Here is a 22688-nt window from a genome sequence, read left to right as displayed (position 1 = left end):
GCTCGTAAACAGCCCAGCAGGGCGATGCGTCGCTACCGAATATTGGCTCGCACGGCCCGACAACGGGGCTCAGAGCTGAGTACATGACAAAGTCATTGGCTCCGGTAGAACCGGGGCAAACGACGAAAGAAGGAAAGCATCGCGCAAAGCGCGCTGCTTGGCCGGTCAGCTGCTTCTGCTTCAGTGCCTCTTCGAAAGATGTCAAACACGAGAACGAACTACCTGCGCACGAGGTCGTCCGGCCTCCGCACGTTGAAAGGTCGAGTCCGTCAGGCGATGCCGTCACTCGGAGCTCGCGTGTGGGCTCAGCGCCCCTATCACCCAGTGTTCAGTCATGTCCACCTGTGTCGGCAAGCGCAAGACGCTCAGCCGAATTGGCCTCGGAGCTCGAAGCGGTGCGCGAGGACAGCAACGATGGCTCGGCGGGAAGCAAAAATGATGAAAGAAATGGTGCGTATAATTTGGGGTGACCGTAGTTTATAGCGGTCACCGCGCACACCGACGGGCCAGGAGGTTTACTCGTCCTCGCACGCGCACCAGCGGCAAATAGCAGCTAAATAGCATTTCGGGGTCCTCTACATTAACTCAAACTTTAGGGGCTGGGCTTCAGAATGCGGCTCGGCAACCTTTCCGGCGTCCAGGGCCTGCCGAGCTCCGCCGCACCGCCCCGACTGACGTCTGTCTGCGGCTCCGGCTGACCTCCCTTCCCCCGCGCAGGCCCCGCTTCGCACGACCACTTCGAGGAGCTCAGCAGCAAGGGCGATGGCCATCGGACGTCGTGTCCCTCGGCAAGCCGGCCCCATGGCGCCCGGCCCGGCAGCCCCGTCGCAGCCAGGTGCGATGTGGTCTTGCGGACGCGGCCCGCACAGGCGCCGCGGTCTTGGCCGGAAGTGCCCTCGCCACCTGCCTGCACACGCATATGCACACCTGCTTTGCACGTGGATCTTGCCTACAAGACCCTGAGCGCCTGGCGGGTTACCTTGACCTGTGCCGTATGTACACGCTGCTTTCCCGCAGGCCGCACTCGACTGTGTTGGTACCGGGAGTGAACGGGAGCATGGGCGGCGCCGGCGGCGGCATTACTGGCGGCAGTGTTGGCGGCAGCAGTATCGGCGGCGGCGGTGCGCGCCTGCCCAACGGCTTGGCGTCTGCGCCGCTGGCCGTGCCGCCGCCAGTGCCAGGCGGGCAGCTGCCTGGCAAGCCTTTGGTGATGCCCATGCGGCACGACTTCATGACATTGATGCGCCAGGTGCGTCGCCGCACGCGGCTGATGCTCTGCCTCTGCCTGCCTGCCTGCCTCTGCCTGCCTCTGCCTGCCTCTGCCTGCCTGCCTGCCCCTGCCTGCAGACTCGTGTCAATGTGTGGCACATACCCAACTCAGCGCCCGCATGCGACCACGCGACCACGCCCTGCCACGTTCGCGGCACTAACCCGTTCCCGCTCCCGCCATTCCCACCCAGGCGAGCACGCGCGACAGCTCCAGCGGCATCCTGGCCTCAGACCCCCTCAACCTGACCGGGGCGCTCGCCACCGGCGGCATCGTGACGTCCGCGGCCACGCCCTCAAGCAGCCTCGCCGCGCCGCACGCGGCGGCGGGGACCGCGTCCACGGGCGGCTGGAGCGGCGCGCCCGTGACTGTGGCGGCGGCGGGGGTCGTGGGCGCTGCCGGCGGCCACGGTTTACGCGCCTACAGCAGCAGCCACAGCGTAGGCAGGCTGCCTGGTCTGGGCTACGGCGCCGGTGCTGCTCCTGCCGGCGGCGGCGCCGGTGCGGGCGCAGCTGCCGGCGGCGGCGCCAGCGCGGTGCTGCATGGCGTGCCGAGCACCGGCGGCACGACGGGCCGCACACGCAGCTCCGCCGACTGGAGCTCCATGCTGCACCACCTGCAGCAGCAGCAGCTGCAGCTGCAGCACCAGCTGGCGACGCACCACCCCAACACCGTGCTGTCGCTCCTGTCGCAGCACGCGCCGTCGCAGTCGCCGTCGTCCTTGCCGGCATCCTCGGCGCCAGGGCAGCCGCCGCCGCCGCTGCAGTACCCTTACCCGCTGACACCGCACCAGCACCCGCACGCGCACGCGCACGCGCACCCGCCGCAGCGCCGGGCGGGCTCGCCCGCCCCTGCGCATTCAGCCACGTCAGCCTCGCCCGGTGTGGCGCGGCGGCTTGCCGGCTACGCCTCGCACCGCGGCGCTGGCGCCGTCTACGCCGTGCCCGTGCACTCCCACAGCCTTCAAGTGCCAGAGGCCCACAGCCCCCACCAGAGCCCCCATCCAGGCACGGCAGGGGCACCACAGTCCGCAGGCGAGCTACTGCCTGGCGCCACGGCACCCTGGCCGGTGCAGCACGCGCCTGCGAGTGGGGGCGCCGCAGGAGCCGGAGGCGCGGCTCAAGAGGCCGCTGCCGGGGCCGCCGCCGGCAGCCGTGCCCGGGCCTTCTCCCGCTGTAGCAGCAGTCCTGACTTTCGAGTGGCGGGTGTGCTGCAGCTGCTGCACGGCGGCGCGCGGCCGCTGGCGACCGCGACGGAGGCGGGGGCGGCTGCGGAGCAGGCGGCGGAGTGGCCGACTGCTGCATGCCACGGCGCCAGCGGCGCCGGTGTAGCGTCAGTCGCGCTGCCCGACATGAGTGTGGAGGTCATGACGGCGGGTGTGTCTGCCGGCGCCGGCATCAGCGTCGTCGACGGCGTGGATGAGACGGTCGCAAGCAGTGGCGTCATCACCATGGGCACAACCACCACCGCCGAGCTGTCGGGCGCAGGACCGCTGCCGTCGCCGCTGCCAGCGGCGGCGCCGCCGCCGCTCCCCTCGGCCGCCGCATCGCGGCAGTCGCCGGTGCGTGCTGGCGCCGGCACGGCCATGGCGGCGCCAGCGCCAGCCGCCGCCTCCACCGCCACCGCACCCCAGCTGCAGCAGCAGCAGCAGCAGCAGCAGCAGCAGCAGTGGCCACACCTGCACCCACACCAGCAATCGAACAGCGCAAGCGGCGCTACGCCCACGGCCGGCCACGGCCGGCTGCTGCTGCAGTACGCCCACTCCCACTCGCTGCCCCACCCGCACGGCCACCAGGCCGCGCACACGCTCCTGCCGCAGCCACACCTGGCCTACGCAGCCCAGCTCGCCGCCAGCAGCAGCACAGGCGGCGGCGGCGCCTCCTCTGTGTCGGGATCCGGGTTCCCCCAGGTCCAGAACTACGGCTACAGCCACAGCCACAGCCAGACACACCTCAACAGCTACAGCCAAATCTCGCCGCACGCGCATTCGCCGCTGCGCCCTCGGGACCTGCAGCCCGCTCCAACATCCTCGCTGCAACACGCCGCGTCCGCCGCGCCGGCCGTCAGCGGCGCCAGCAGCGCGGGCGCAGGCGGCGCCAACCGCGGCGGCGGCTCCATGGATGGCCCTAGCAGCATGGTCCCAGGCGCAAGTGGTGACGGCGGCGGCGGCGGGCCGCTTGCGGACCCTGGCAGCGTGAGCGCCGGCGCCGGTGTCGCCGGCACCGGTGGGCCGCACGCCCACTCCCACGCCCACGCCCACGCGCTGTTCATGATGAGCAGCTCGCACATGTGCGGCACGGCACACACGCTCATGGACAGCTCCCGCACCGGCCTGTCCGGGCTCAACACCACCGGCGGCGGCACACCTATGACGCCCAGCCTGCTGCTTGACAGCTGCGTCCACATCAGCAGCGCCGCCAACGCAGCCGCCGCCGTGCCGGGCTACCAACGCGAGCAGCTGCTGCAGCAGCTGCGGGAGCAGCTCGACAGGCAGCAGGACCCGCAGCAGCACATGACGATGTCTGGAGGCGCGGTGGTAGTGACCGCGGCGGCGGCGGCGACGGAGCATCTACCACTTGGTGTTGTTGGTGGCGAGGCAAGTGGCGGTGGCGGTGAAAATGTGCCGGACCATGGCAGCATTGACCAACAGGCGGCGGCGCAGGATGCGGCGGCGAACCTCATACCTTGGGTGGAGGCCAGCGGCGGCAGGGCCCGCGTCGATACCAGCGGCAGAGGTGCGGCGGCGGCGGCATCTTGTGACGGCGCGACGGCTGTTGCCGGCGGCGACGTGGCTTCAGCTGATATCAACAGTCCGTTCTCGGAAAGCTATGCCGGTGGCGCCGGCGGCGGCATGAGCACTACTCCTAGCGGGGCCTGCATGAGTGCCGCCATGGACTTGACGGGTTCGCTGACGGCACCGCTGGCGATGACGCCGGGACTGCCGGCGCCACAGCTAGTGCAGGCCACGGTGGTCTCAGAGCCCTCTTCGGCAGCGGAGCCGCAACAACAATTGGCGCCGCCGCCGCCTCGCGCCGCCGCCAGCTGCCCGGCTGCGGGCCCCCGGCCGTCAGCAGAACCCTCGGCCGCTCCGCTGCTGGTGCTGCTGCTCCCAGCAACGGCGCTGCCTGGTCGTACCACCAGTGGGGCCCAGGTCGTGGTGACGTCTGTGACGGCGGAGCCGCCAGGCGCCGCCAGCCCGGCTGCGGCGGTGCCGCCGCCGTCATGGCCTCTGCACGCGCCTGGGGACGCGTCGTCAGAGGAGGAGTATGCACTGGAGGTGTCTGCAGGGCCAATGGTGCCGGCGTCGGGGTTCAACGGCGACGCCAGCAACGCCAGCGGCGCCTTTGGCAGCCGCGCCTTAACGGGCGACGTGCCGGCAGCTGGCGGGGGTGGCGGCGGCGGCGGCTTCGAGGCTGACCTGTCGCTGGTTGTGCAGAACCTGTTGGATAGGAACGTGCTGCCGGACTGCCCCACGCCAGCGGTGGGCAGGCGCAGCGGCGAAAAGGGCGGCGTCGGGGATGCAGGTGATGTGGGGCCAGGTGGTGGCGGCGGCGGCGGCGGCGCGGCGCGCAGCTCCGGCGCGGCATGGCTGGCAGCGGCGGCGGTGGACGGCGGGGACGGCAGCAGCGGCGGCGGCGGCGCGGCCGCGCGTTGGGGCACCCAGAGCAGGCCGTGCGGTGCCGCGTCCGCCGCGCCATCAGCAACTACTTCCGCCACCCATCCGCCCGGCCACACGGCCGCCGCCGTGGCTGTCGAGCCGCCGGACGCGGCCGCCCGCCACGGTCTTGCGCTGCTGCGGCCCGATCCTTGGGACACGCTGCTCGCCAGCGCGCGCACCACCGCACGGGCTCGGGCGGCGACGCAAGACACGGCTGGCAGTGGTGCCCTCAGCTCGGGCGCCGGCGGCGACGCCAGCAGCCGTGGCGGCAGCGCGTTCACCTCGGGCGCCGGCGGTGGTGCCGCCGTCAGCGGCGTCCTCGGCAGCGGCGGTCGCGGACGCGCGGGCTCGGCGCTAATTCCGCTGCTTGTGGCCGCCGCGGCGGCGGCAACCTCGGAGTCCGGTGCCCACGCAGTGACGGATGCGAGGTCCGGCGAGGAGCCGCAACAGCTGTTCTCCTCCAGCGTCTCTACACCTATGTCGTTCGTGCCGCCGCATTCCGACGCCTGCCGCGATCCAGCTGACAGACAGGCGCCGCCGCTGCTGGCTGCCCCGGCCGGCGAGCCAGCGGCGAGCCCCTTCGCCGCGCACACGGGATGGTCGCTGGGCAGCACCACGCGCGGCGCACCGCCGCCAGCAGCCTCCGCCGGCACCGGCCCCGCAGCTGCGGCTGCAGCCGGCTTTGGCGGCAACGTGGACGGCAGTAGCGGCCGGCCTCCCATCTTCCTGAACACAGCCGCCAGCGCCGGCGGCCGCGGCGGTGCCACGTCAATGAACGGCGGGCCCGCCGCCCGCGCTGGCAGCCTGGCTGTCTCAGCCTCTGCCTGCGCTTCTGGCATCCCCTCCTCTGCACTGTCAACCTCCGCCGTCGGCATCGCCGCCTTTTCTTCCGCCGCCAACTACTCGCGCCAATCCACCTTCGCCTCCAGCAGCGCCGTTTATTACGGCAGCTACCGCGAGACCTACAACGGCGGCGGCGGCGGCGGCGGCCTTGCCGGCGGCGCCGGCGCTGCCTTCATCGGCGGTGTCTTTGGCGCCACCGGTGGCTTTGTTGGTTGTGGCGGCGGCAGCAGCGGCTCGATGTTCGCGGCGCCGCCACTGCCGCCGATTCCGTTGCTGAGTCCCGGCATCGATAGTGGGATGGACCCGGCCCTGCTGCCGCCGGTCGCCGAAGCTGCGAGTGGCAGCGGCGGCAGCGGCGGCGACGAGGGCGGCGGCGGCAGCGGCATCCGGTGGTTGCTGGCGGCGGACGGTAGCAGTGCTGCGCTGGCGCCGCCGCCATCGTCCTCCGTGCAGCCGCCACGTGCGGCGGCGGCACAGGACCAGCAGCACCAGCAGCACGGCCACGCCTCAATGACGATGTCGCCGTCGGCGTCGGTGCGGCACGCCCGACACGGCAGCAGCGGTGCCTCTGCGTCTGCGGTCGTCGCTGCCTATGCAGCCCCACACGGCCTTGGTGGCGGCGCTGGCGGCGCAGCCGCCATTGCCGGCATACCATCGCCAACGGGCGCCTCGGCTTCGGCCGTACAGACGCTTGCCTTCCGCTCTCCGCCTATGGTGGTGGCGCGGCCTGTGGCCGCCGCCGGCAGCTACAGCAGCAGCGGCGGCGGCGACGCCGTCGCAGCCACGCCGACGCTCGTGATGCATGCAGCCGCCTCGCCGTTCCGCGTTGACGCCGCGTGCAATGCGGGCGGGCCACCGCCACCGCCTTTGTCGTTGCAACAAGGCCAGCAGCAGCAGCAGCAACAACAACGTTCGCAGCAGCAGGACCTGCAGGACCCCCAGCAACGACAGCCGCCCCTTGATCAGTTCCAGCGGGTGCCGGCATCACCGCGTCACCCGCCGCAGCAACAGCAACAGCAACAACAACAACCGGGACCCGCGCGGCCTGGGTTGCAGCCGCACTCGCCATCGGCGGCCGCAGCCGCGGCCGCGGTGGCAGCCCCAGGCGCTTTCAACCACGGCCGCCGTTCAAACCACAGCAGCGTCGCTGACCTCCCATCGCTGGCGCAGTCAGCCAGCGCCGTACAGCCGCCGGTTTCGGGCAGTTACGCCAGTTACGTCCAACCGACGCAAACGCTGCATCCGTACACCGCCGCCGTTTTCGACATTATCGCCAGTGGCGCTGGTGGTGGCGGCGGCGGCGGCGCCAACAGCACATGTACATCCACGATCGGTACGGCGCCACCGTCGCCGCTGCCGTCGGGCGCCGCCGCCGCCACCTCGCCGCCGCCTGAACCCAGCGCTGGGCAGCAGCAGCTGACGCCGCCGCATCCTGCTGGCGGCGGCGGCGGCGGCGGCGGCCTGAGGCTGGAGGATGGTCTGGTCCCGGACCCACTGCTGCTGCTGGACGGGCTGCATGGTCTCGCCTACATGACCAGTGGCGCGTACGCGGCCGTGTACCGAGGTGCGTGCGTGCCTTTCAAGCAAGCCTGGCGGGGCCGGCGCGCGCGCGTGCGTGCTGTGTGTGCCGGTGTGCCCCAGTCCCACCGTTGTGCGCGCGCTGACATTTGCTTACGACCCCTCAACTTCCTTCCGTCCTGCCCCCGACTTCAAAACTCACAGGCATGTGGGAGGGCGTTCCAGTGGCCATCAAGTTCCTGGCTTCGCCCTCCCTAGACCTGGCTGCCCCCGCCGTGAAGGAGGCGTTGTTGGGAGCCTGCCTTGCGCACCCCAACATCATCAAGACCTACACCACCCGCGTCGCGCGCATCGATACCAGAGCCGTCGCACACCTGCGAGCAGTCGCCGCCGCCATGGACGCCGCCGCCGCGATGCGGCGGCAGAGCGGCGCCGGCAGCGGCGGCGCGCCGCCGGCTGGCGGCGGCTCCATCCGCCGCCGGTCGCATGCGCCGACGTCGACGGCGTCGCCGTCTGCCGCGGCGGCGGCCGCCGCTGTGGCGGCGGCGGCAATGCGGCGGCGCTCGGTGGCGGCGATGGAGGCGGCGGCTGGATCCAGCGGCCACCCGAGTTACGGCGGGCTCATCTCGCCAGTCGCTACCTCATTAGTGGGCTCGCCGCTTGGCACACGGCCGCCGTCAGAGTCCTACGCCGGCTCCACGCCGCCGCTATCGCCCACTGCCGCCGGCGTGCTGCTCGTGAGCGGCGTGGCGAGTGGCGCCAGCGCCGGCGGATGCAGCGCGGGCGGCCGCAGCCGCGCCGGTGGCGGCGGCCGCGGTGGCGGTGGCGGTGGTATGTCGGGTTGGCCGCGGCACTCCAGCCCTGGTGACTCAGCCCCTGTGGAGAGAACGCAACGCAAGGTGGAGGAGCCGGCGTCGCCGCCGGCGCCGCAGCCCCTGGCGCCAGCGCCGTCGGCCGACAGCCGCAGCTGCAGTGGCGCCGTTGGGATGGCCTCAGAGGCCGCCTCTGCACTGCCCTCGTCCTCAGGTGCCTCCGCGGCGGCCGCTGCCGTGGCGCCCGTTGCAAGCCAAGCCGCTGCCGCCAGCCGCGCGGCCGGGGGGCCTCGTGTCGGCTTTATGCGTCGGTCGGTCTCGGCGGATGCGTGGGCCGACAGCCCGACGGCGGCGGCCGCTGCCGTGGCCATCGCCGCCGTCGCCACGTCCGACTCCGGCCGTGGCGCCTCTGCGCCTGACGCCGTGACTACGATAGTGCCTGTGGCCGAAGTGCCGACGTCGGGTCCTGCTCTGCCATCGAGCTGGGCCGTGGCGTCGGCTGTCGCGGCCACTGGCGCCTGCAGCCTCAGCGGCAGCGCCTGTCTTAGCGCCAGCGCCAGCACCGATTACCAAATGACGTCGCTGCCGATCGGTAGCCAGGCGCCGCCGCCGGTGTCGCCACTGCCGCTGCAGGGATCCCCGGGCTCGTTCCCGTGTTCGAGCCACGTCACGCTGGCGCAGGCCGCGTCGACGCCGGTGCGGCTCAGCCCAACATCGGCGCAGCACCAGCATCAACACCAGCACCAGCTGCACATGCAACAATTGCCGCAGGTGCCGCTGCTTACTCAGGCACGGCCTCACCATCCGCAACAGCCGCAGCCCCACCCGCAAATGCAGCCGTACCCGCAAATGCAGCCGCACCCGCACCCGCAGCCTCACCAACAGCAGCGCCGGCATCCACAGCAGCAGTCCCAGCAGGGCCCCTTCCTACTCCCAGGACCGGCCGCCGCTCGCAGCAGCGGCCGCCACGCGGGCGCGCTCGCCGCCGCGCAGCCACCCGGCGGCGGCGGCGGTGGCGGAGCTGCCTTCCTTCGCAGCATGGGCGGCGCTGGCGGCGGCGGCGGCGGCGGCTTCAGCGCTGCTGAGCGGCTGCTGGACGTGCTGCATGCGGTTGGCGTGATCGGCCCCACGGGCCGCCCCACGGCGGAGCTGCAGTATGTGACGGCGGTGGTGATGGAGTTCGCTGACCTGGTGAGAGGAGGGGCGGGTGGTGAAGGGCTTGAGGGGGTTGGCTTGAGGGGCGGCTTTGGGGGGGATGTCTGTTGTAGGGTTGGGCGGCGGCGGCTGCTCGGAGGAGGGGGCAGTGGCCCTTGGTCGCTTGAGGCTTGGAGGGCAGGGGCTGGCGTCGGGACTGGGGCCAGGGATGGAGGCAGCGCGAGGGACATCCCGCTCGCCTTGGGCCTCTCGCCCGCCTTGTGTGCCTACTTCGCTCCGCGTTTACCACGCGTGGCACGCGTCCGCATGCACGCCTGATGTGCCTCACCCCCATAAGTTATCGCTTGCAGTTAACGCCTCTGCCTGTGCTCCGCACAATTTAGTTAGTTGGGTTTTGTTTGGGCTGGTATCTACAACCCCCTCACCTGCTCGCTCTGCTCACCTCCAGGGCAACCTGGACGGCTTCAGTCGGCTGCACCGCGGGCGGCCGCTTGAGCCGGGCCGTGCGGTGGCACTGCTGCGGCAGGTGGCGGCGGGCATGTGCTACCTACACAGCCACGGACTGGTGAGGAGGAGGGAGGGAGAGGCATCCACCCCATGAGAACCGAGGATGAGAAGCAGAGCGCCCGGGGAGAGGTGGACAGCACTCGGGCTGCTGGCTGGTCGGGATAGTGGCGGCTCCGTTGGTGGTGCTGCTGCTGCTGCTACGTGTCACGGGTGGCCAGGCCTTCACCACACGATGGAGTGACGCAACGCCCCAAACAGACACACACATATACATACACATACGCCACACGCACACACATACATACTCGCAACAGGTGCACAGGTCGCGTTGCTGCATCGCATACACAGTCAATTTGGGCTCACTGTATTTCCTTGTGCTGTTCAACACAGGTGCACGGCGACCTCAAACCCGCTAACGTACTGCTGCTGCGCGACGCAGCCGACCCCACCAGCAGCCTGCCGGTGGTGCGCGTGGCCGACTTCGGGCTGTGCGGCGTCAGCGGACACAACGGCGCTAACGGCGGGGCGGAGGTGCGTTCGTTCGTTCGTGTTGTGCATGTGCAGGCGGGCGTGGGCATCCTTGCCACTCGATGATGGCAACTGCCTCTTGCCCCAACCTGCATGCTGCTTTACCTGATACCTGAGCAACCTAATCCAACCCTCAGTCGAGTATATTTGTGAGCGGTTAGACAACGACCCGCCCTCTCTCTTCCTCTCCTCCTTCTGCCCCCCACAGGCGATGGGCACGATCGCCTACAGCGCGCCTGAGCGGCTGAGCGAGGAGGGGCTGGCGGATCACCCCGCTGACGTGTACAGCTTCGGCATGTGCGTGCAACAGCTGGTCAGTGGGGAGCGGCCCTTCGCAGACATGACCTACGGTGAGTGGGGTGGGTGGGTGGGAGGGAGGCAGGCTGGTAGGCAGGCAGACCGGCGGGGGTTACAGGAGAGGCGGCAGGACAGGACGGGAAGTGATAGGGTTGCGCCAATGCATATGGCATGCTCGGGGAGCATGCGAGCAAAGGGCTGGGGGCCCGCGGCGGGAGGGAGGATGTCGGCTCCGTGCACCTGCTGTGCTCTCGCAACACAGCCAAGCTCCCGCGCTGACGCCCGCTGCCCGCCCGCGGTGCTCCTGCCCCTGCCCCTGCCCCTGCTCCTGCTCCATGCCGCAGCCCAAATGGTGTTCGGCGTCCTGTGCCGCGGCATGAAGCCTCCGTGGCCGGAGGGGCGCTGTGAAGTGCTTCGGCCGCTGTATGAGATGTGCTGCGCGGACGATCCGGCCCAGCGACCCACGTTCCACCAGGTGGGTGGGTCCAGCAGCGGGTGCGGCGAGTGCTGCTCGGCGTGGGGCTGCGGTGAGGGGCTGGCTGATGCGGCAGGCAGCAGGTCGTTGTTGTTGCGCGTGATGCGGTGTGGTTTGCTTTCCTGGTGGGCACGGACACGTATGTGAGACACGTACACTGTCTTTGCGCTTCGTTATCCCTGTGCTCTTGAACACACATGCACATGCACATGCACATGCACATGCACACGCACACGCACATGCACCTGTGGAGCAAGCACCTTGGAACCGGGCGTGCCCCGTGCGCAGGTGCTGGAGTGGTTGGACGGAGCAATGGCCAACGGCGGCGTGTGAGCTGACGCCGACATTGCGGCGCCATGCCGTGGTCCTCAGGAAGAGCACGCCCCAAGCAGCGTGTGATGCATTCATGTGTGGTGTGCAATCGTGGCCGAGGGCCTTGAACGCTCCGGTTCCGGCAATACGTGGTTGGGCAAGGCGGCAAGCAAAGCCCCTGACGCCACCCCAAATGAGCGCGTTTGAGGCCATGCCTGCATCACGCAGCGGGGACTCCCGCGCCCTGTGACTTGCGGAGCGCAACTGCTGCATTTGTTAATTTTCGTTTATGAACGGTATGCGACACCGCGAAGGCCACCTATTTTGTTTATGGGTGGCCTTCTCAACGTGCTTAAACACACACGCGCGGGCATCTCATCTCCGACTCATCAATCGCGCAATGGACGGAGAGATTGCAAACGTGCAAAGAGATTGCAAACATGCAGAGAGATTGCATAGAAGGATTGAGCTAATGGGTACATGATTACGCACTGCATGTTGGGCGCTGAAGTCCGTATTTGTTAGTCATGGCTCGATAGCGCGGCTAGCTGCATCTGCCGTTGACAAGACATTTGATTGCCTTGCCAACACCTCAACACGCATCTGACCAGGGATGTGCCCCTGCAACTATTGAGCATCTAGCTTACGCAGCAACTGGCTAGGGATGGTGGGTGCATGGGATGGCCAGCAACCTTCCGAGCTGTCCGGCTTGTTTGCTTCCCTGTCGCTTGTCGGCGATGCGCTTTGAGCGACGGAGGAAAATCAGGGGATGCAACAGGTTGCGGGGCTTCTGGTTACATTCTCAAACGCTTTCAGGCTGGGCGTGACGGCGACAAGGGCGTGGTGTAAAGGCGGAGGTGAAAGGCAGTATGCAGCTTAGTAATCTGACGCACGAAAGAATGACTGCATGCTTCAGTGCCTCGCATGGACGCACTTGGTGATGTCATGTTGTGGCATGATTTGTTTGGAGGGAGCGGTTGGAAAGCGGTTGTGATGCGGTGGCGGTGTTGCGGTTGGGCGGGTACTTGATTTGCATGAACATGTTTCCGGCCTTCAATACAGAGGACCTGATGTCTGCATAGAACATTTGGGATGGGTTTACGCTGCAGCTACCACAGGCTGTCTGTCCGCCTGCCTTGCTTGCTGCTTGCTGCGTCCGTATGGCAACGCATGGGTGAGGTGCGGCGAGGCTGCTCCCGCGCACATGCACAGCTGGCCAGTGTGCTGCCAGCGTGCATGCGCGGCCCACACGCCTCAGACCATATGCAGTGCCCTGGTCACGGTTTCTATGTTGCCGGCGGGCATTCGGTGTGGCCTCATTTGCGGCACACAGGCACGCGGCCTCCCATATCATCCATGCACGGCGTCCGGAACTGACATGCAGCCCGATGCATATGCGTGCGTGATGCATGCGGTGCGCTCAGGCGAACGACATATCACGTGTTACAAGGCGCCGCATGGCGCGCCTTGTCTTTTGTTTTGAAATCACAGCCGTCTGCGCTGCGCTTACATTTGGTGGTGTGTGGTCTGGCACTTGCTCTGCTGATGGGGACGGGTGCCAGGCAGCCCGATTCCCGTGATTTGTGCGGAACAGCTATTCACACAGCGGCTGTTTTTGGGGGGATCGTTGGCCGTCTCGAGCTACATATTTTATAGTAAAGGGCTGTTTGGGGTGTACAGTGGGGTGCACCGGGCAAGGTGCTGTGCCGTGGAGGGCTTTCCGAGTGAGCATGCGACGGCAGCACGGCCGGGCGCCTGAGGCCGCGTGTGTGTTACGGGAGCGGGGAAACGAGGTTAGGGAAAGTCTACACGGTTTCAACAAATCGCTCTGGATTGATGTACAGTGTACGTCGCGCACAACGTGTGTGCGCCGCGTGCAGACGGAACTCCTTTTTGAACTGGCTTTTGGCTGTGGATATGGCAAACACCGTCACGCGAGATCCGAGCTTGCGCGGATTCATCGCTCCTAGGGCTGAGTGTCGTTTGCGGCATGGACCATGAGCAGTTGGCACAGGCCGGGCTCGGCGAGCTGTCGCGCCGCGAGCGTGGCTCAGGCGCTGCTGGGGTGTGTGTGTCGTGAAAGGCGTTTGCGGGATCTGGAACTCTGAATAATATCTGCGATTGCTTGCGACTGGCGCTTGCTGATACAGTGAGGCCACCTCCGTGCCCGTTGAACGGCCGGGGACAATAAAGCGGCTGGGCCGGGCAGCCTGCTAGAATTGCTGGGTATCTGCACTTGTTCGAGTTTACTAATAACGGAGTAGGCATTATTGGGTGAGGTGGTGTGGGCGACATGGCGCGTGGTAGGAGGTAGGAACACAGGGGGCGCGGCACCCTGCCGAGGGATGCAGGTATTTCCATCGCACCCACGCGGCCGACTTAGGTGCCCGGGCATTGCTCTATGTTACTTACGCTTGGGCAGGTCATTTTGGGTGGAATTGGGAGGTCACACCTTCAAACCCATTTGCCTGTCAATTTTGGGGCTGTTTCCATGTCAAAGATACGAAGTGTTACCTTCACGACTCCTCTGCCCGAGTTTGGCGGCTGGGCACGTTGCCAAGGGTGGGTTCTGTGAGGTGGCTAGACTGCACTTTTACACCTATTGTGCCTCCCCCGTGTGAGGTAGGAACATACGATGAATGTGTTGGTCACAGCTGCAAGCCCCGAGGGAGCACGCGCACTGGAGGAGAACGCGGGCCCTTTTATGCATTTGACATGGGGGCATGTCACACCCGGGGAGAGCACTGTAACGAAGGCTCCATCAGACCGCCTGCCAGTCAGACCGCCTGCCACATCATCCATGGACCAGACTGGACCAGCAAGGCGATTGGCACTTGCTTGATGCCGTCGGCTGGCAGCCGCTCTGCCGCTGGCGGCAGGTGAATGAGAAGGTGTACGGTATGAGCAAAGCCTACCCACCCACCCACCAACCCACCAACCTGCTACCACGGGCCACCTGCCTACAGGACTGTAGTCAGCGCAGCCAGCCATTGTGTACGCTGGTGTACGCTTCGTCCCCACAGACCACGGCGCTGCTAGCTCGTCTACCCGTGCAGTTGCTGTTGCCGTGTGGGCGGTACACCTCCCACAGGGCTCCTACCTACCCACGGAAGTCCCTTAACGAGCAAGTTAGACTTTTACGGGATTTTTACGGGACTTTTACGGGACTTTTACGGGTAACACACACGGTTAGTGTCGCGTGTCCTCGGAATGGGATCTTATCGTATCGTACACCGATCGATGGCCTCTAAACGCTTGGCGCTCAGTGTTCTGGCCAGTCTATCTAGATTGGGCCTAGCGGATCCCTGTTCGAGACGGGGCAGAGCCCGTATTGACTCCTAGTTAGCGCCCGGCGCCTATGCACGGACTCTCGCTCCTCTTTAGCCGTCCATCGTCCCTCGCTCCTCTTTAGACGTCCATCGTCCCTCGCCGGCGCCTGCCGCCGCTTCCGCACAGCAGGTAAGCTCCTTCGGGGCTTGAGTATCACTCCTGCTACATGCCGTGGCGCTCAGGCCACCTCCGCTACAACCCACCATACTGCTCCAGAATTGTCCTCCAACCCCGCACACCGTCACCGCCACGGCACATCTCTCGCGCCGCCCAGACTACTCAGCCTGACCCTCGACCCCTGTTCACAACTCGCTTTCCTGCCGCGCTGGCTCTTGCCGCTGCTCCCGCTTCTCGGCCGCTTCCTGCTGCCGGTGCTGCTGCGCCCGCAGTGCCTGGCGGCAGCCGCGCAGCTCCGCTGCCGCCGCCTCCAGCCGTGCCGCCAGGGCCTCCACGCCCTCCGCCACCGGCCTCAGCTGCTGCTCCAGCACCGCCGCCGTACGGTTGTTCGCCTCCGTCACCCGCCCAAGCACTGCCACCGTGTCACGGGCCTCCGCCGCAACCTGCCCCATGCGGCTGTGAAGTGCCGCCTGGCGCCGCGCCGCCGCTGCCTCGTTCTCCGCGTACCAACGACGGTACTCGGTCGCGGCCGCCTGCAGCTCCGCGGCTGCGGCGGTGGCCGCTGCGCACAGGCGCACCAACAGACAGGCACGGGTCGAGCGGAAGTCAGGCCCGAGTAGGAACACAGGTGGATACATGGTGGATCGTGCAATGCAAACACAACCCGTAGGCCGGGTCGGGGGTAGAATTGTCTTCAATCTGCCCCTCGACACAGATGTCGGGTGTTGCGTGGCCGCACCTGTGTGCCTGGTCGGTCCAGCTCCGGCGCTGCCACCCAGCCCCAGTCCAAGCATCAGCCAGTCCTGGGCCGCTCTGGCGCCGCCGCCTCCCAGGTTGCCGCTGGAGCTCCCCGCGCGTCCGCTGGTGCTCGAAGCACCCCTGGCGGCGTTGCCAGTGGAGGTGGCGCCGCTCGAGGGCGCCGCCTGACTGCGTTTAGGGCCCGGGCTGCCGCCAATGGCTGGAAGGGTGGAGGTCACGCCGCCGGATGTGAACGCCCAAGCTGTCGGGCCCTCTCCCTGCGTGGAATGTGGAATGCCAAGAAGTGCCATCAGGATCGAAACCCATCAGGAACGGTTCGGCTCCGTTACCTGTGTAGGCACTGAACATACTTGTGCCGAACTTCCCCGAACGAGCGCCATCTCGGCCTTCCTAGGTCGCTGCTCTACGGGTGAGGACGCTGGTGCGGCGGGTTCTGATGGTTTCCCCGCGAGAGCTATCCTGCTTTCTAGAAGCCGGTCTGCGAGCCAGTTGGCGCTGATGCGCCGGGGCAGGAGGAGGCCCCTGATTAGGGAATGTGCGTCACCCAGCGCCGATCTGCGAGCCCGTGTTTCGAGGCGTTACCGTGGCCCAGTATGGCCGATGGTTGCAGACAACCCCCCTCCCCCACATACCCTGGGGCCCAGCATCCGCCTGCACCGCACCTGTAGTTTGATAGCCTGAAGCTGCTCGCCCAGGCGAGCCACGTGCGCTTGCAGCTCGAGCAACGCGACATCGTGTGGGCCGTCGCTGAGGCCGCCGCTTGGGGTTTGGCCCGGGGCCGCGACGACGGTCACAACGCCGTCGGCGGAGGATTGCGTGGCTCCCATATTGAATACATCACTTCTTGATTAGAGCATCATGCCTACCAACAGGCATCGCATGGTGCGCGGGAACGGTCTTGGAATTCGCATCTTACTACACGAAGGCCTCCGGTAAAGGGTAAAGAAGCCTTGATGGAGGAGGATTACCAGCAAAATGTTGAAAGCCGTTCAACGCATGAAGCGTAATGTGCCTGTTCGCGCGACATACCCCATTCCGCATTCCCCGCCCCCATCAACGCCCACGCAACACCCGACCCATGAACTCCGACATACCTCGGGCTGTGGGCGCGGCAGCGCTACCTTCTGGATTTGCAGCGAACTATATCGCCCAGAAGCCCGGTTTGAGGCACGTGCTGCGTCGCGGCCGGGACCTACAGGTGTAACGTTGTCCCGCCATGCCTGGTACACTATCGCAGCGTCCCACAGCCAGAAGGACTGCGCCGAAATCAAACCCCAGTGGATGTTGCACCCGTGCGAGCCGAAACTGTGTAAAACTACAACAGTTAACCTGCATCCAGTCAGCGTGCCGCCACATAACAGCGCAAACAGCATGGGTTGCGCAAGCCACCCGCCCAGCGTCCTTGTGCACGCGCGAACCCGTTGCAACCGCTCGACATACGACCATTTATTATCGGTGTTTCCAAAACAGCAGTCCGGCCAATATGTTGGGGTTTCCCAGCAACCCGAGCGGCGGCAACGGAGCGCGCAGGAGCGAACCCGGGGGGCGGGCGGGAGAGAGGGGAGGAGTGGGGTGGCAGGGCAGGCCGACCACATGCAGCATGCTGGACGGGGGCTTTGACCGACCTGAACAAGCTCTATCAATTGACTTGATACTAATGCTACTTTGCACCTGCTGGATACGCCTGCTATAACAGCAGTCGTCCGTTCGACTAGAATAGTACTTGTAGAAGCTTCTGTACAGCGACGCCGTTGGCGGCAGACGCCATATAGCGGCTGTAAGGATAATGGAGGCATTTAAGTAAGTGTTTGAGAGTCACTTGGTGCTTCGATGCCTCCTAGATGACCCCCAATTAAATGTTGCCTGCGGCTCGCCACGGCCTGTGGCAATGATATCAGCTGGTGCCATAGAGTGATGGGTAGCGGATGTTGGCTGGATCGCCTGTTGGGACTGGCGGTCCCGGGCCGTGTTTGTTCGGTGAGGCCCTGCCCCCCGGCTGTCCGGCAAGTTGCGGCCGCTGCCGCGCACCCAGCAGCACCTTTACGTCCTGGGTCGTGGCACATGACATAGGCGCTATTAGCTCCCGCCGCCCGCGAGAGCTCGACAGCACACGGCACGCACACATCCTGCAAGCACCCCTGCTGCACCATGCCCCAGCCGCCCCCAGGCCCTGCAACTGGCACCCTGCGCCGCTCGCTCCACACACACACACCCGATGCAGGCAATTCGATTTCGACGCGAATGAGCAGTGGAAGGGCTACCTGCGGAGCGTCGAGCTCACAAACGACTCGCCGGGAATGCTGACGAAGCTCAAGGTCCGCGGGGAATGTGTGGCATGCAAGGCCGGCGGGCGGGGGGCGGCTCACACGGAACCCCACACCCCACAGCATGACTGACGGGAATATGGTGCGAGGTGGGAGCGCGCGACTGACCCAGCTGCCAGGCCGGGATGTGCGCGCCGGGAAGGAATGAGTTGTATGCTGGCAGGACACGCCGGCACGAGCCAACGTGGCTGATGTGCCCACCACGCGCAGGCGAGATGGTACAAGAAGAATGTGGACTCGACGTTTGAGCTGCCCGCCGCTGGCGCCGGCGCCGCCAGCGCGAGCAGCAAGTTCTCGTCAGGTGGGTGGCGTGGATGGGTTGCTTGCGGGGTGCCGGCGCCGTGTAGCTGTGGAAGCTACGGAGGCGGCAACATGGGCGGAACTGCGTGGGAGGCGGCAACATGGGCGGAACTGCGTGGGAGGCGGGAACTGGGAGTGGGGACCGCCAGCCGACAGCAGCCAGCAGCGGCACGCGCCGCGGCTCTGGCCCTGGCCCCGCATAGTTTCAGCGTGGACGCATGAGCCGAAGGTCACGAAGGGCGGCCGCGTGTGGAGTGGGCCAACACGGCGCTAACCCCACCCACTATCGTCCCCTGGTCCTTCTCCTCGCATGTAACAGCATACAGGAATACCAGGCACGCTAGCAGAGCAGGCAAGAGCCCATTCTTCTGCTCGCTCCCAACCCCTTGCCCCTCACCGCTGTCGCCCCCCGCACAGGGCCTGCGCCCGCAGCCTCCGCCTCCAGCACACCCAAGCCCCCCACCTCGGGCACCACCGGCTCCGGCTCGGGCACATACGCCTCAAGCAACTACGCCGCGCCGCCTCCACCCCGCTACGGCGGCACTGGCGGCGGCGGCGGCACGTACGGTGGGCCGACGGCTCAGCGGCGGCTGTTTATGATGCACCTGGCTCTGTTGGTGCTGGGCGTGTGGAGTGTGGTGCCGCTGCTGCCGGGCGGCCGCCGCGCCTACGTGTTCCTACTGCGCTGCAGCATCATGGCCCAGGTGCGCGCGCAGCGACACTAGTTCGTTGATTAATTTGTTCGTTTGCGTGTTGGTTGGTTGGTTGGTTGGGTGGGTGGGTGGGTGGTGGGAGTGCAAAGCTGGGCAACACACAGGGCGAGGAATGGCTTCACGCTTACCGGTGTCTGCCTGGAATGTGCGTGTGCTTGCCGGTCCGGCTGCAGGGCTACAAGATCTACCTGCAGCATGGGCTGCCCTCGTTCCGGCCCTGGAGCATGGCCATGGTGCGTGTGTGTTCCGCGGGAGGGAGGGAGGGAGAGAGGGAGGGAGGGACCCTGTGCGGGTACGGCAGCTGTGCGGTCCGAGCCGCTGTGGGAGCCACTGGCCGCTGGGGGGGGGGGGGTTGTGGGGGCGGGGCAGGTAGCTGGCACGTCCGGTCGGTGGCAACGCGCTGGGTGCTGGGGTGACCCGCTTGCAACATCCAGCCGCCGCCGTGTGCTCCAACACCCGCTGGACCTCCCGTGTCTGGTCTCTGCCGGTCGTCCTGGCTTGGGGCTGGGTTGGGTTTGGGGCCCAGGCTGCCCCAATCGACCCCCAGCTCCCAACCCCCAACCAACTCCCTCGCTCACAGGCCTGGGTCCAGCGGGTCATCCCCACCGCCGACTTCCTGCAGGTAGGGGTTGTGATGTGTGTGTGTGTTAAAGAGCACAAGGAAAACGATGTGTGTGTGTGTGTGTATTGTGTTACGAGAGCACCAAGGAAAGGAAAACACGAAGAACTGTGCATGCGATGCGGTGCACTGCCGTCAGCTTGTGTGTGCATATGGTCTTTTGTGGTGAAAACCCCATTCCCAAACCTCGAACCCAACCCCCTGCCCCCGTCTACTATGCGACTGCATCTGCCTACGACTTCACTTCTTAATTAATCATGAATGTACCCCCCCCCGCAGCTGCTGGTGGCCTTCTCCTTCTCCGCCGCTCCCCCCATGGTGCTGGTGGCTGCGCCCATCCTGGTGCTGGCCGCCTACCACGCCGCCGCCTACGTGGCAGCGCACCACAGTGGCCACCCGCTGTGGCAGCGCTACGGCGCCAGGCTGCACGCGGTCATGCTGCGGCGCCAGGTGGGCAGGGTGGGAGGGACAGGGACAGGGACAGGCACAGGGGCAGGCACAGGGGCAGGGGCAGGGACAGGGACAGGGACAGGGACAGGGACAGGGACAGGGACAGGGACAGGGACAGGGACAGGGGCAGGGACAGGGACAGGGACAGGGACAGGGACAGGGGCAGGGACAGGGACAGGGACAGGGGCAGAGACAGGGACAGGGACAGGGACAGGGACAGGGACAGGGACAGGGACAGGGACAGGGACAGGCACAGGGGCAGGGGCAGGGACAGGGACAGGGGCAGGGACAGGGGCAGGGACAGGGACAGGGGCAGAGACAGGGACAGGGACAGGGACAGGGACAGGGACAGGGACAGGGACAGAGACAGGGGCAGGGACAGGGGCAGGGGCAGGGGCAGGGGCAGGGGCAGGGGCAGGGGCAGAGACAGGGCGTGAGGGAGGGTGTGAGGGAGAGAGTCTTCAGGCTCAGTCTCTTGCGCCATGTGCCTTGGTTCAACAAACCCGCCGCGCCCTCCCTCAACCACCCCCCCAACCGCCCAACCTGCCGGCCTCCCTTCCCGCCCTCCTCCCTTCCCGCCCTCCTCCCCTCGCCCTCCTCCCCTCGCCCTCCTCCCCTCGCCCTCCTCCCCTCACCCTCCTCCCCTCGCCCTCCTCCCCTCGCCCTCCTCCCCTCGCCCTCCTCCCCTCGCCCTCCTCCCCTCGCCCTCCTCCCCGGCCTGCCTCCAGTCTGACGCGGTGCTGCTGAACGCGGCGTGCGAGGTGGCCACGGCCTTCATGCTGGTGATGCACCTGCTCACGCCCGCACGCAGCTTCCTCACACTCATATTCTATGTGCAGGTGGGAAGTGTGTGTGTGTGACTGTGTGTGTTTGTGGTGGAGTTGCGGGCGGGGTGCGGGCGCGCGGGCGGGCGGTTGGGGGTGGAGCGACTTGTCTGCCGTTGTAGATGAGCGGTCAGGGGGTACGCGCGTGGGGCGCACACGGGGCCAGCAGACATCCAAGGCCACCGCGTCCCGTTGTTCAAATTCGCCTGCGCGCCGCAGTCAACCACCGCACCCCTGCGCACGCAACGTGTGTCTACCCCTGCACACGCACACGCACAGGTCCTGAAGCTCAAGCTGCACGTGCCCGACACAGCCGTGCAGCACCGCAAGGTGCGCAGCAGGCCTTTGGGGCGGGAGTTTGCGATGGGACAGGGCAAGGGGCAGGTTGGCGTAGTCCCGTAGTCCCGTAGCAGCGTGTTCCAAGACCCCAACATTCAAACGGGGGGGGTGCAGCAGTTCATGTGGAGAACGCTGGAGGGGGGGCGCTGGGAGGCTTGGGTTGCTTGGCTGCGGAGCCGATTTTTAGGGGCGGGGCGGGAAGTTGGGAGGCTGCCGTGCCGGGGTTGTAACCCCTGCTGCAGGGGTTGTAACCGGTGCGGTCATTTGATGTGTCGTGCGGCCCCGGTTGTGTGAGTGCAGTCCGACGCACTTGCGGTTTGGATCTCGCGAACCCCGTGGCTGTATCACCGAACCGAACCCCCTATCTCCCCTGTGCTCCCCCCTCCCCTGTGCGGCAGGTTTGGTCCATGATCGATGACTACACACGGCCTTACCGCGCCCGGCTCCCCCCAATGGTGGAGACTGCCATCCAGGCGGGGGCGCGCTGGATGACGGCGGTGCCGGGCGCGCCGCAATAGCAGCAGTAGCAGTGGCAGCAGGAGTGGCAGCAGCTTCAGGAGGGCAGGAGGACAGGAGGAGCAGTAGGGGCAGGAGCAGCAGGAGCAGGCACAGGCGGCTGTGGCAGAGGCGTGTGCCGATGGATGGATGGAGGGGCGGGAAGACGCGCAAAGGGGTCCAGCGTGGCGGCGGGGAGGTGGCAACGGACGGAGCAGAGCAATGGTGGCAGTGTGGTGGCGTGTGCAACGAGGCAAGGTGTGCATGGGCGGTGGGGGGGGGCGGGGTAGCGGGGGAGGGCCGGGGTAGCGGGAGGTTTGAGATGGAGGGCTGCTGAGGGCAGGCTTCGGAAACGAAACAATCACCCACCATTTACAGCATTCCACATACCGCAATGCAAGTCATGATCACCGTCTTGCTCAAGTTTGCAAACGTTCATCACCCGGGGAGGGCAAATGGATATGGGGAGTAAGCGGCTGTGCCCTTACTTGGGCGGCGTGCCTAAACACAGTCGCACGCCGCTTCCCTTGGCCCCAGCCCCGCGGCCGTCTAATTTCTACGGCGCCTAATAACCAGCACGGGTCTGCCCGGCCATTCCTAGTTGCCGGGCAGAGACCACCCCCCGGGACGAAAAACACAAGAGTGACTCAAAACCGCGCTAGGTAGCAAAGCCTCCATAAGCTTATAATCAAGTAGGGTGGGCGGGTGGGAAAAGACAAACTAGCCCTCGGCTCCCGAGCCGTTCACGGCTAGTACGCCAAAACGCAAAGTAAAGTAAATAATAGCTCGCACGATACCGATGCAACCAAAAACAGTCCGTCTTTCGAGCCACGTTCACGCATTGGGGCCCATCTTCCGACACACGGCGGTTCCCCCGCCCTTCTCTCCTCGGCCTTCGCCTACCAAGCATGCGCGTCCTCGCCAGCCTATTTCTCCGCTTCCCTCCTTCAAAACCTGTCTTAAGTTCCGTTCAAGTTGACTAGAAGCTCCACTTAAAACCGCCCTTTGAGATGGAGGGCTGCTGAGGGCAGGCTTCGGAAACGAAA

General features: G+C 66.6%; 3 protein-coding genes across 3 annotated transcripts; 2 read left to right on the top strand and 1 right to left on the bottom strand.

Annotated features, from left to right (window-relative positions):
- The first annotated feature begins 3 nt into the window (after window positions 1-3).
- CHLRE_02g099750v5 (uncharacterized protein) lies at window positions 4-14134 on the top strand. The gene is made up of 10 exons (XM_043059692.1): window positions 4-450; window positions 718-835; window positions 1018-1249; window positions 1461-7332; window positions 7491-9289; window positions 9702-9818; window positions 10151-10291; window positions 10497-10638; window positions 10930-11060; window positions 11349-14134. Exons 1-10 carry the CDS (start codon window positions 84-86, stop codon window positions 11391-11393), a joined length of 8964 nt encoding a protein of 2987 aa, XP_042927326.1. The 5' UTR covers window positions 4-83; the 3' UTR covers window positions 11394-14134.
- Window positions 14135-14511: 377 nt separating this feature from the next.
- Window positions 14512-16547, bottom strand: CHLRE_02g099700v5 (uncharacterized protein). The gene is made up of 3 exons (XM_001699969.2): window positions 16241-16547; window positions 15559-15835; window positions 14512-15381 (listed from the first exon to the last, which is right to left on the bottom strand). The coding sequence occupies exons 1-3, from the start codon at window positions 16403-16405 to the stop codon at window positions 15005-15007; spliced, it is 819 nt and encodes a 272-aa protein (XP_001700021.2). The 5' UTR covers window positions 16406-16547; the 3' UTR covers window positions 14512-15004.
- Window positions 16548-17243: 696 nt separating this feature from the next.
- Window positions 17244-22009, top strand: CHLRE_02g099650v5 (uncharacterized protein). The gene is made up of 10 exons (XM_043059691.1): window positions 17244-17378; window positions 17800-17893; window positions 18113-18203; window positions 18620-18906; window positions 19089-19148; window positions 19496-19537; window positions 19814-19984; window positions 20713-20823; window positions 21088-21138; window positions 21546-22009. The coding sequence occupies exons 1-10, from the start codon at window positions 17365-17367 to the stop codon at window positions 21663-21665; spliced, it is 1041 nt and encodes a 346-aa protein (XP_042927325.1). The 5' UTR covers window positions 17244-17364; the 3' UTR covers window positions 21666-22009.
- The last annotated feature ends 679 nt before the right edge of the window (window positions 22010-22688 follow it).

The sequence above is a fragment of the Chlamydomonas reinhardtii genome, chromosome 2 (assembly GCF_000002595.2).
Source record: "Chlamydomonas reinhardtii strain CC-503 cw92 mt+ chromosome 2, whole genome shotgun sequence".
NCBI lineage: Eukaryota > Viridiplantae > Chlorophyta > Chlorophyceae > Chlamydomonadales > Chlamydomonadaceae > Chlamydomonas > Chlamydomonas reinhardtii.
The sequence above is the reverse complement of the archived record's forward strand: the minus strand, read 5'-3'. Positions and strand labels throughout refer to the sequence as shown.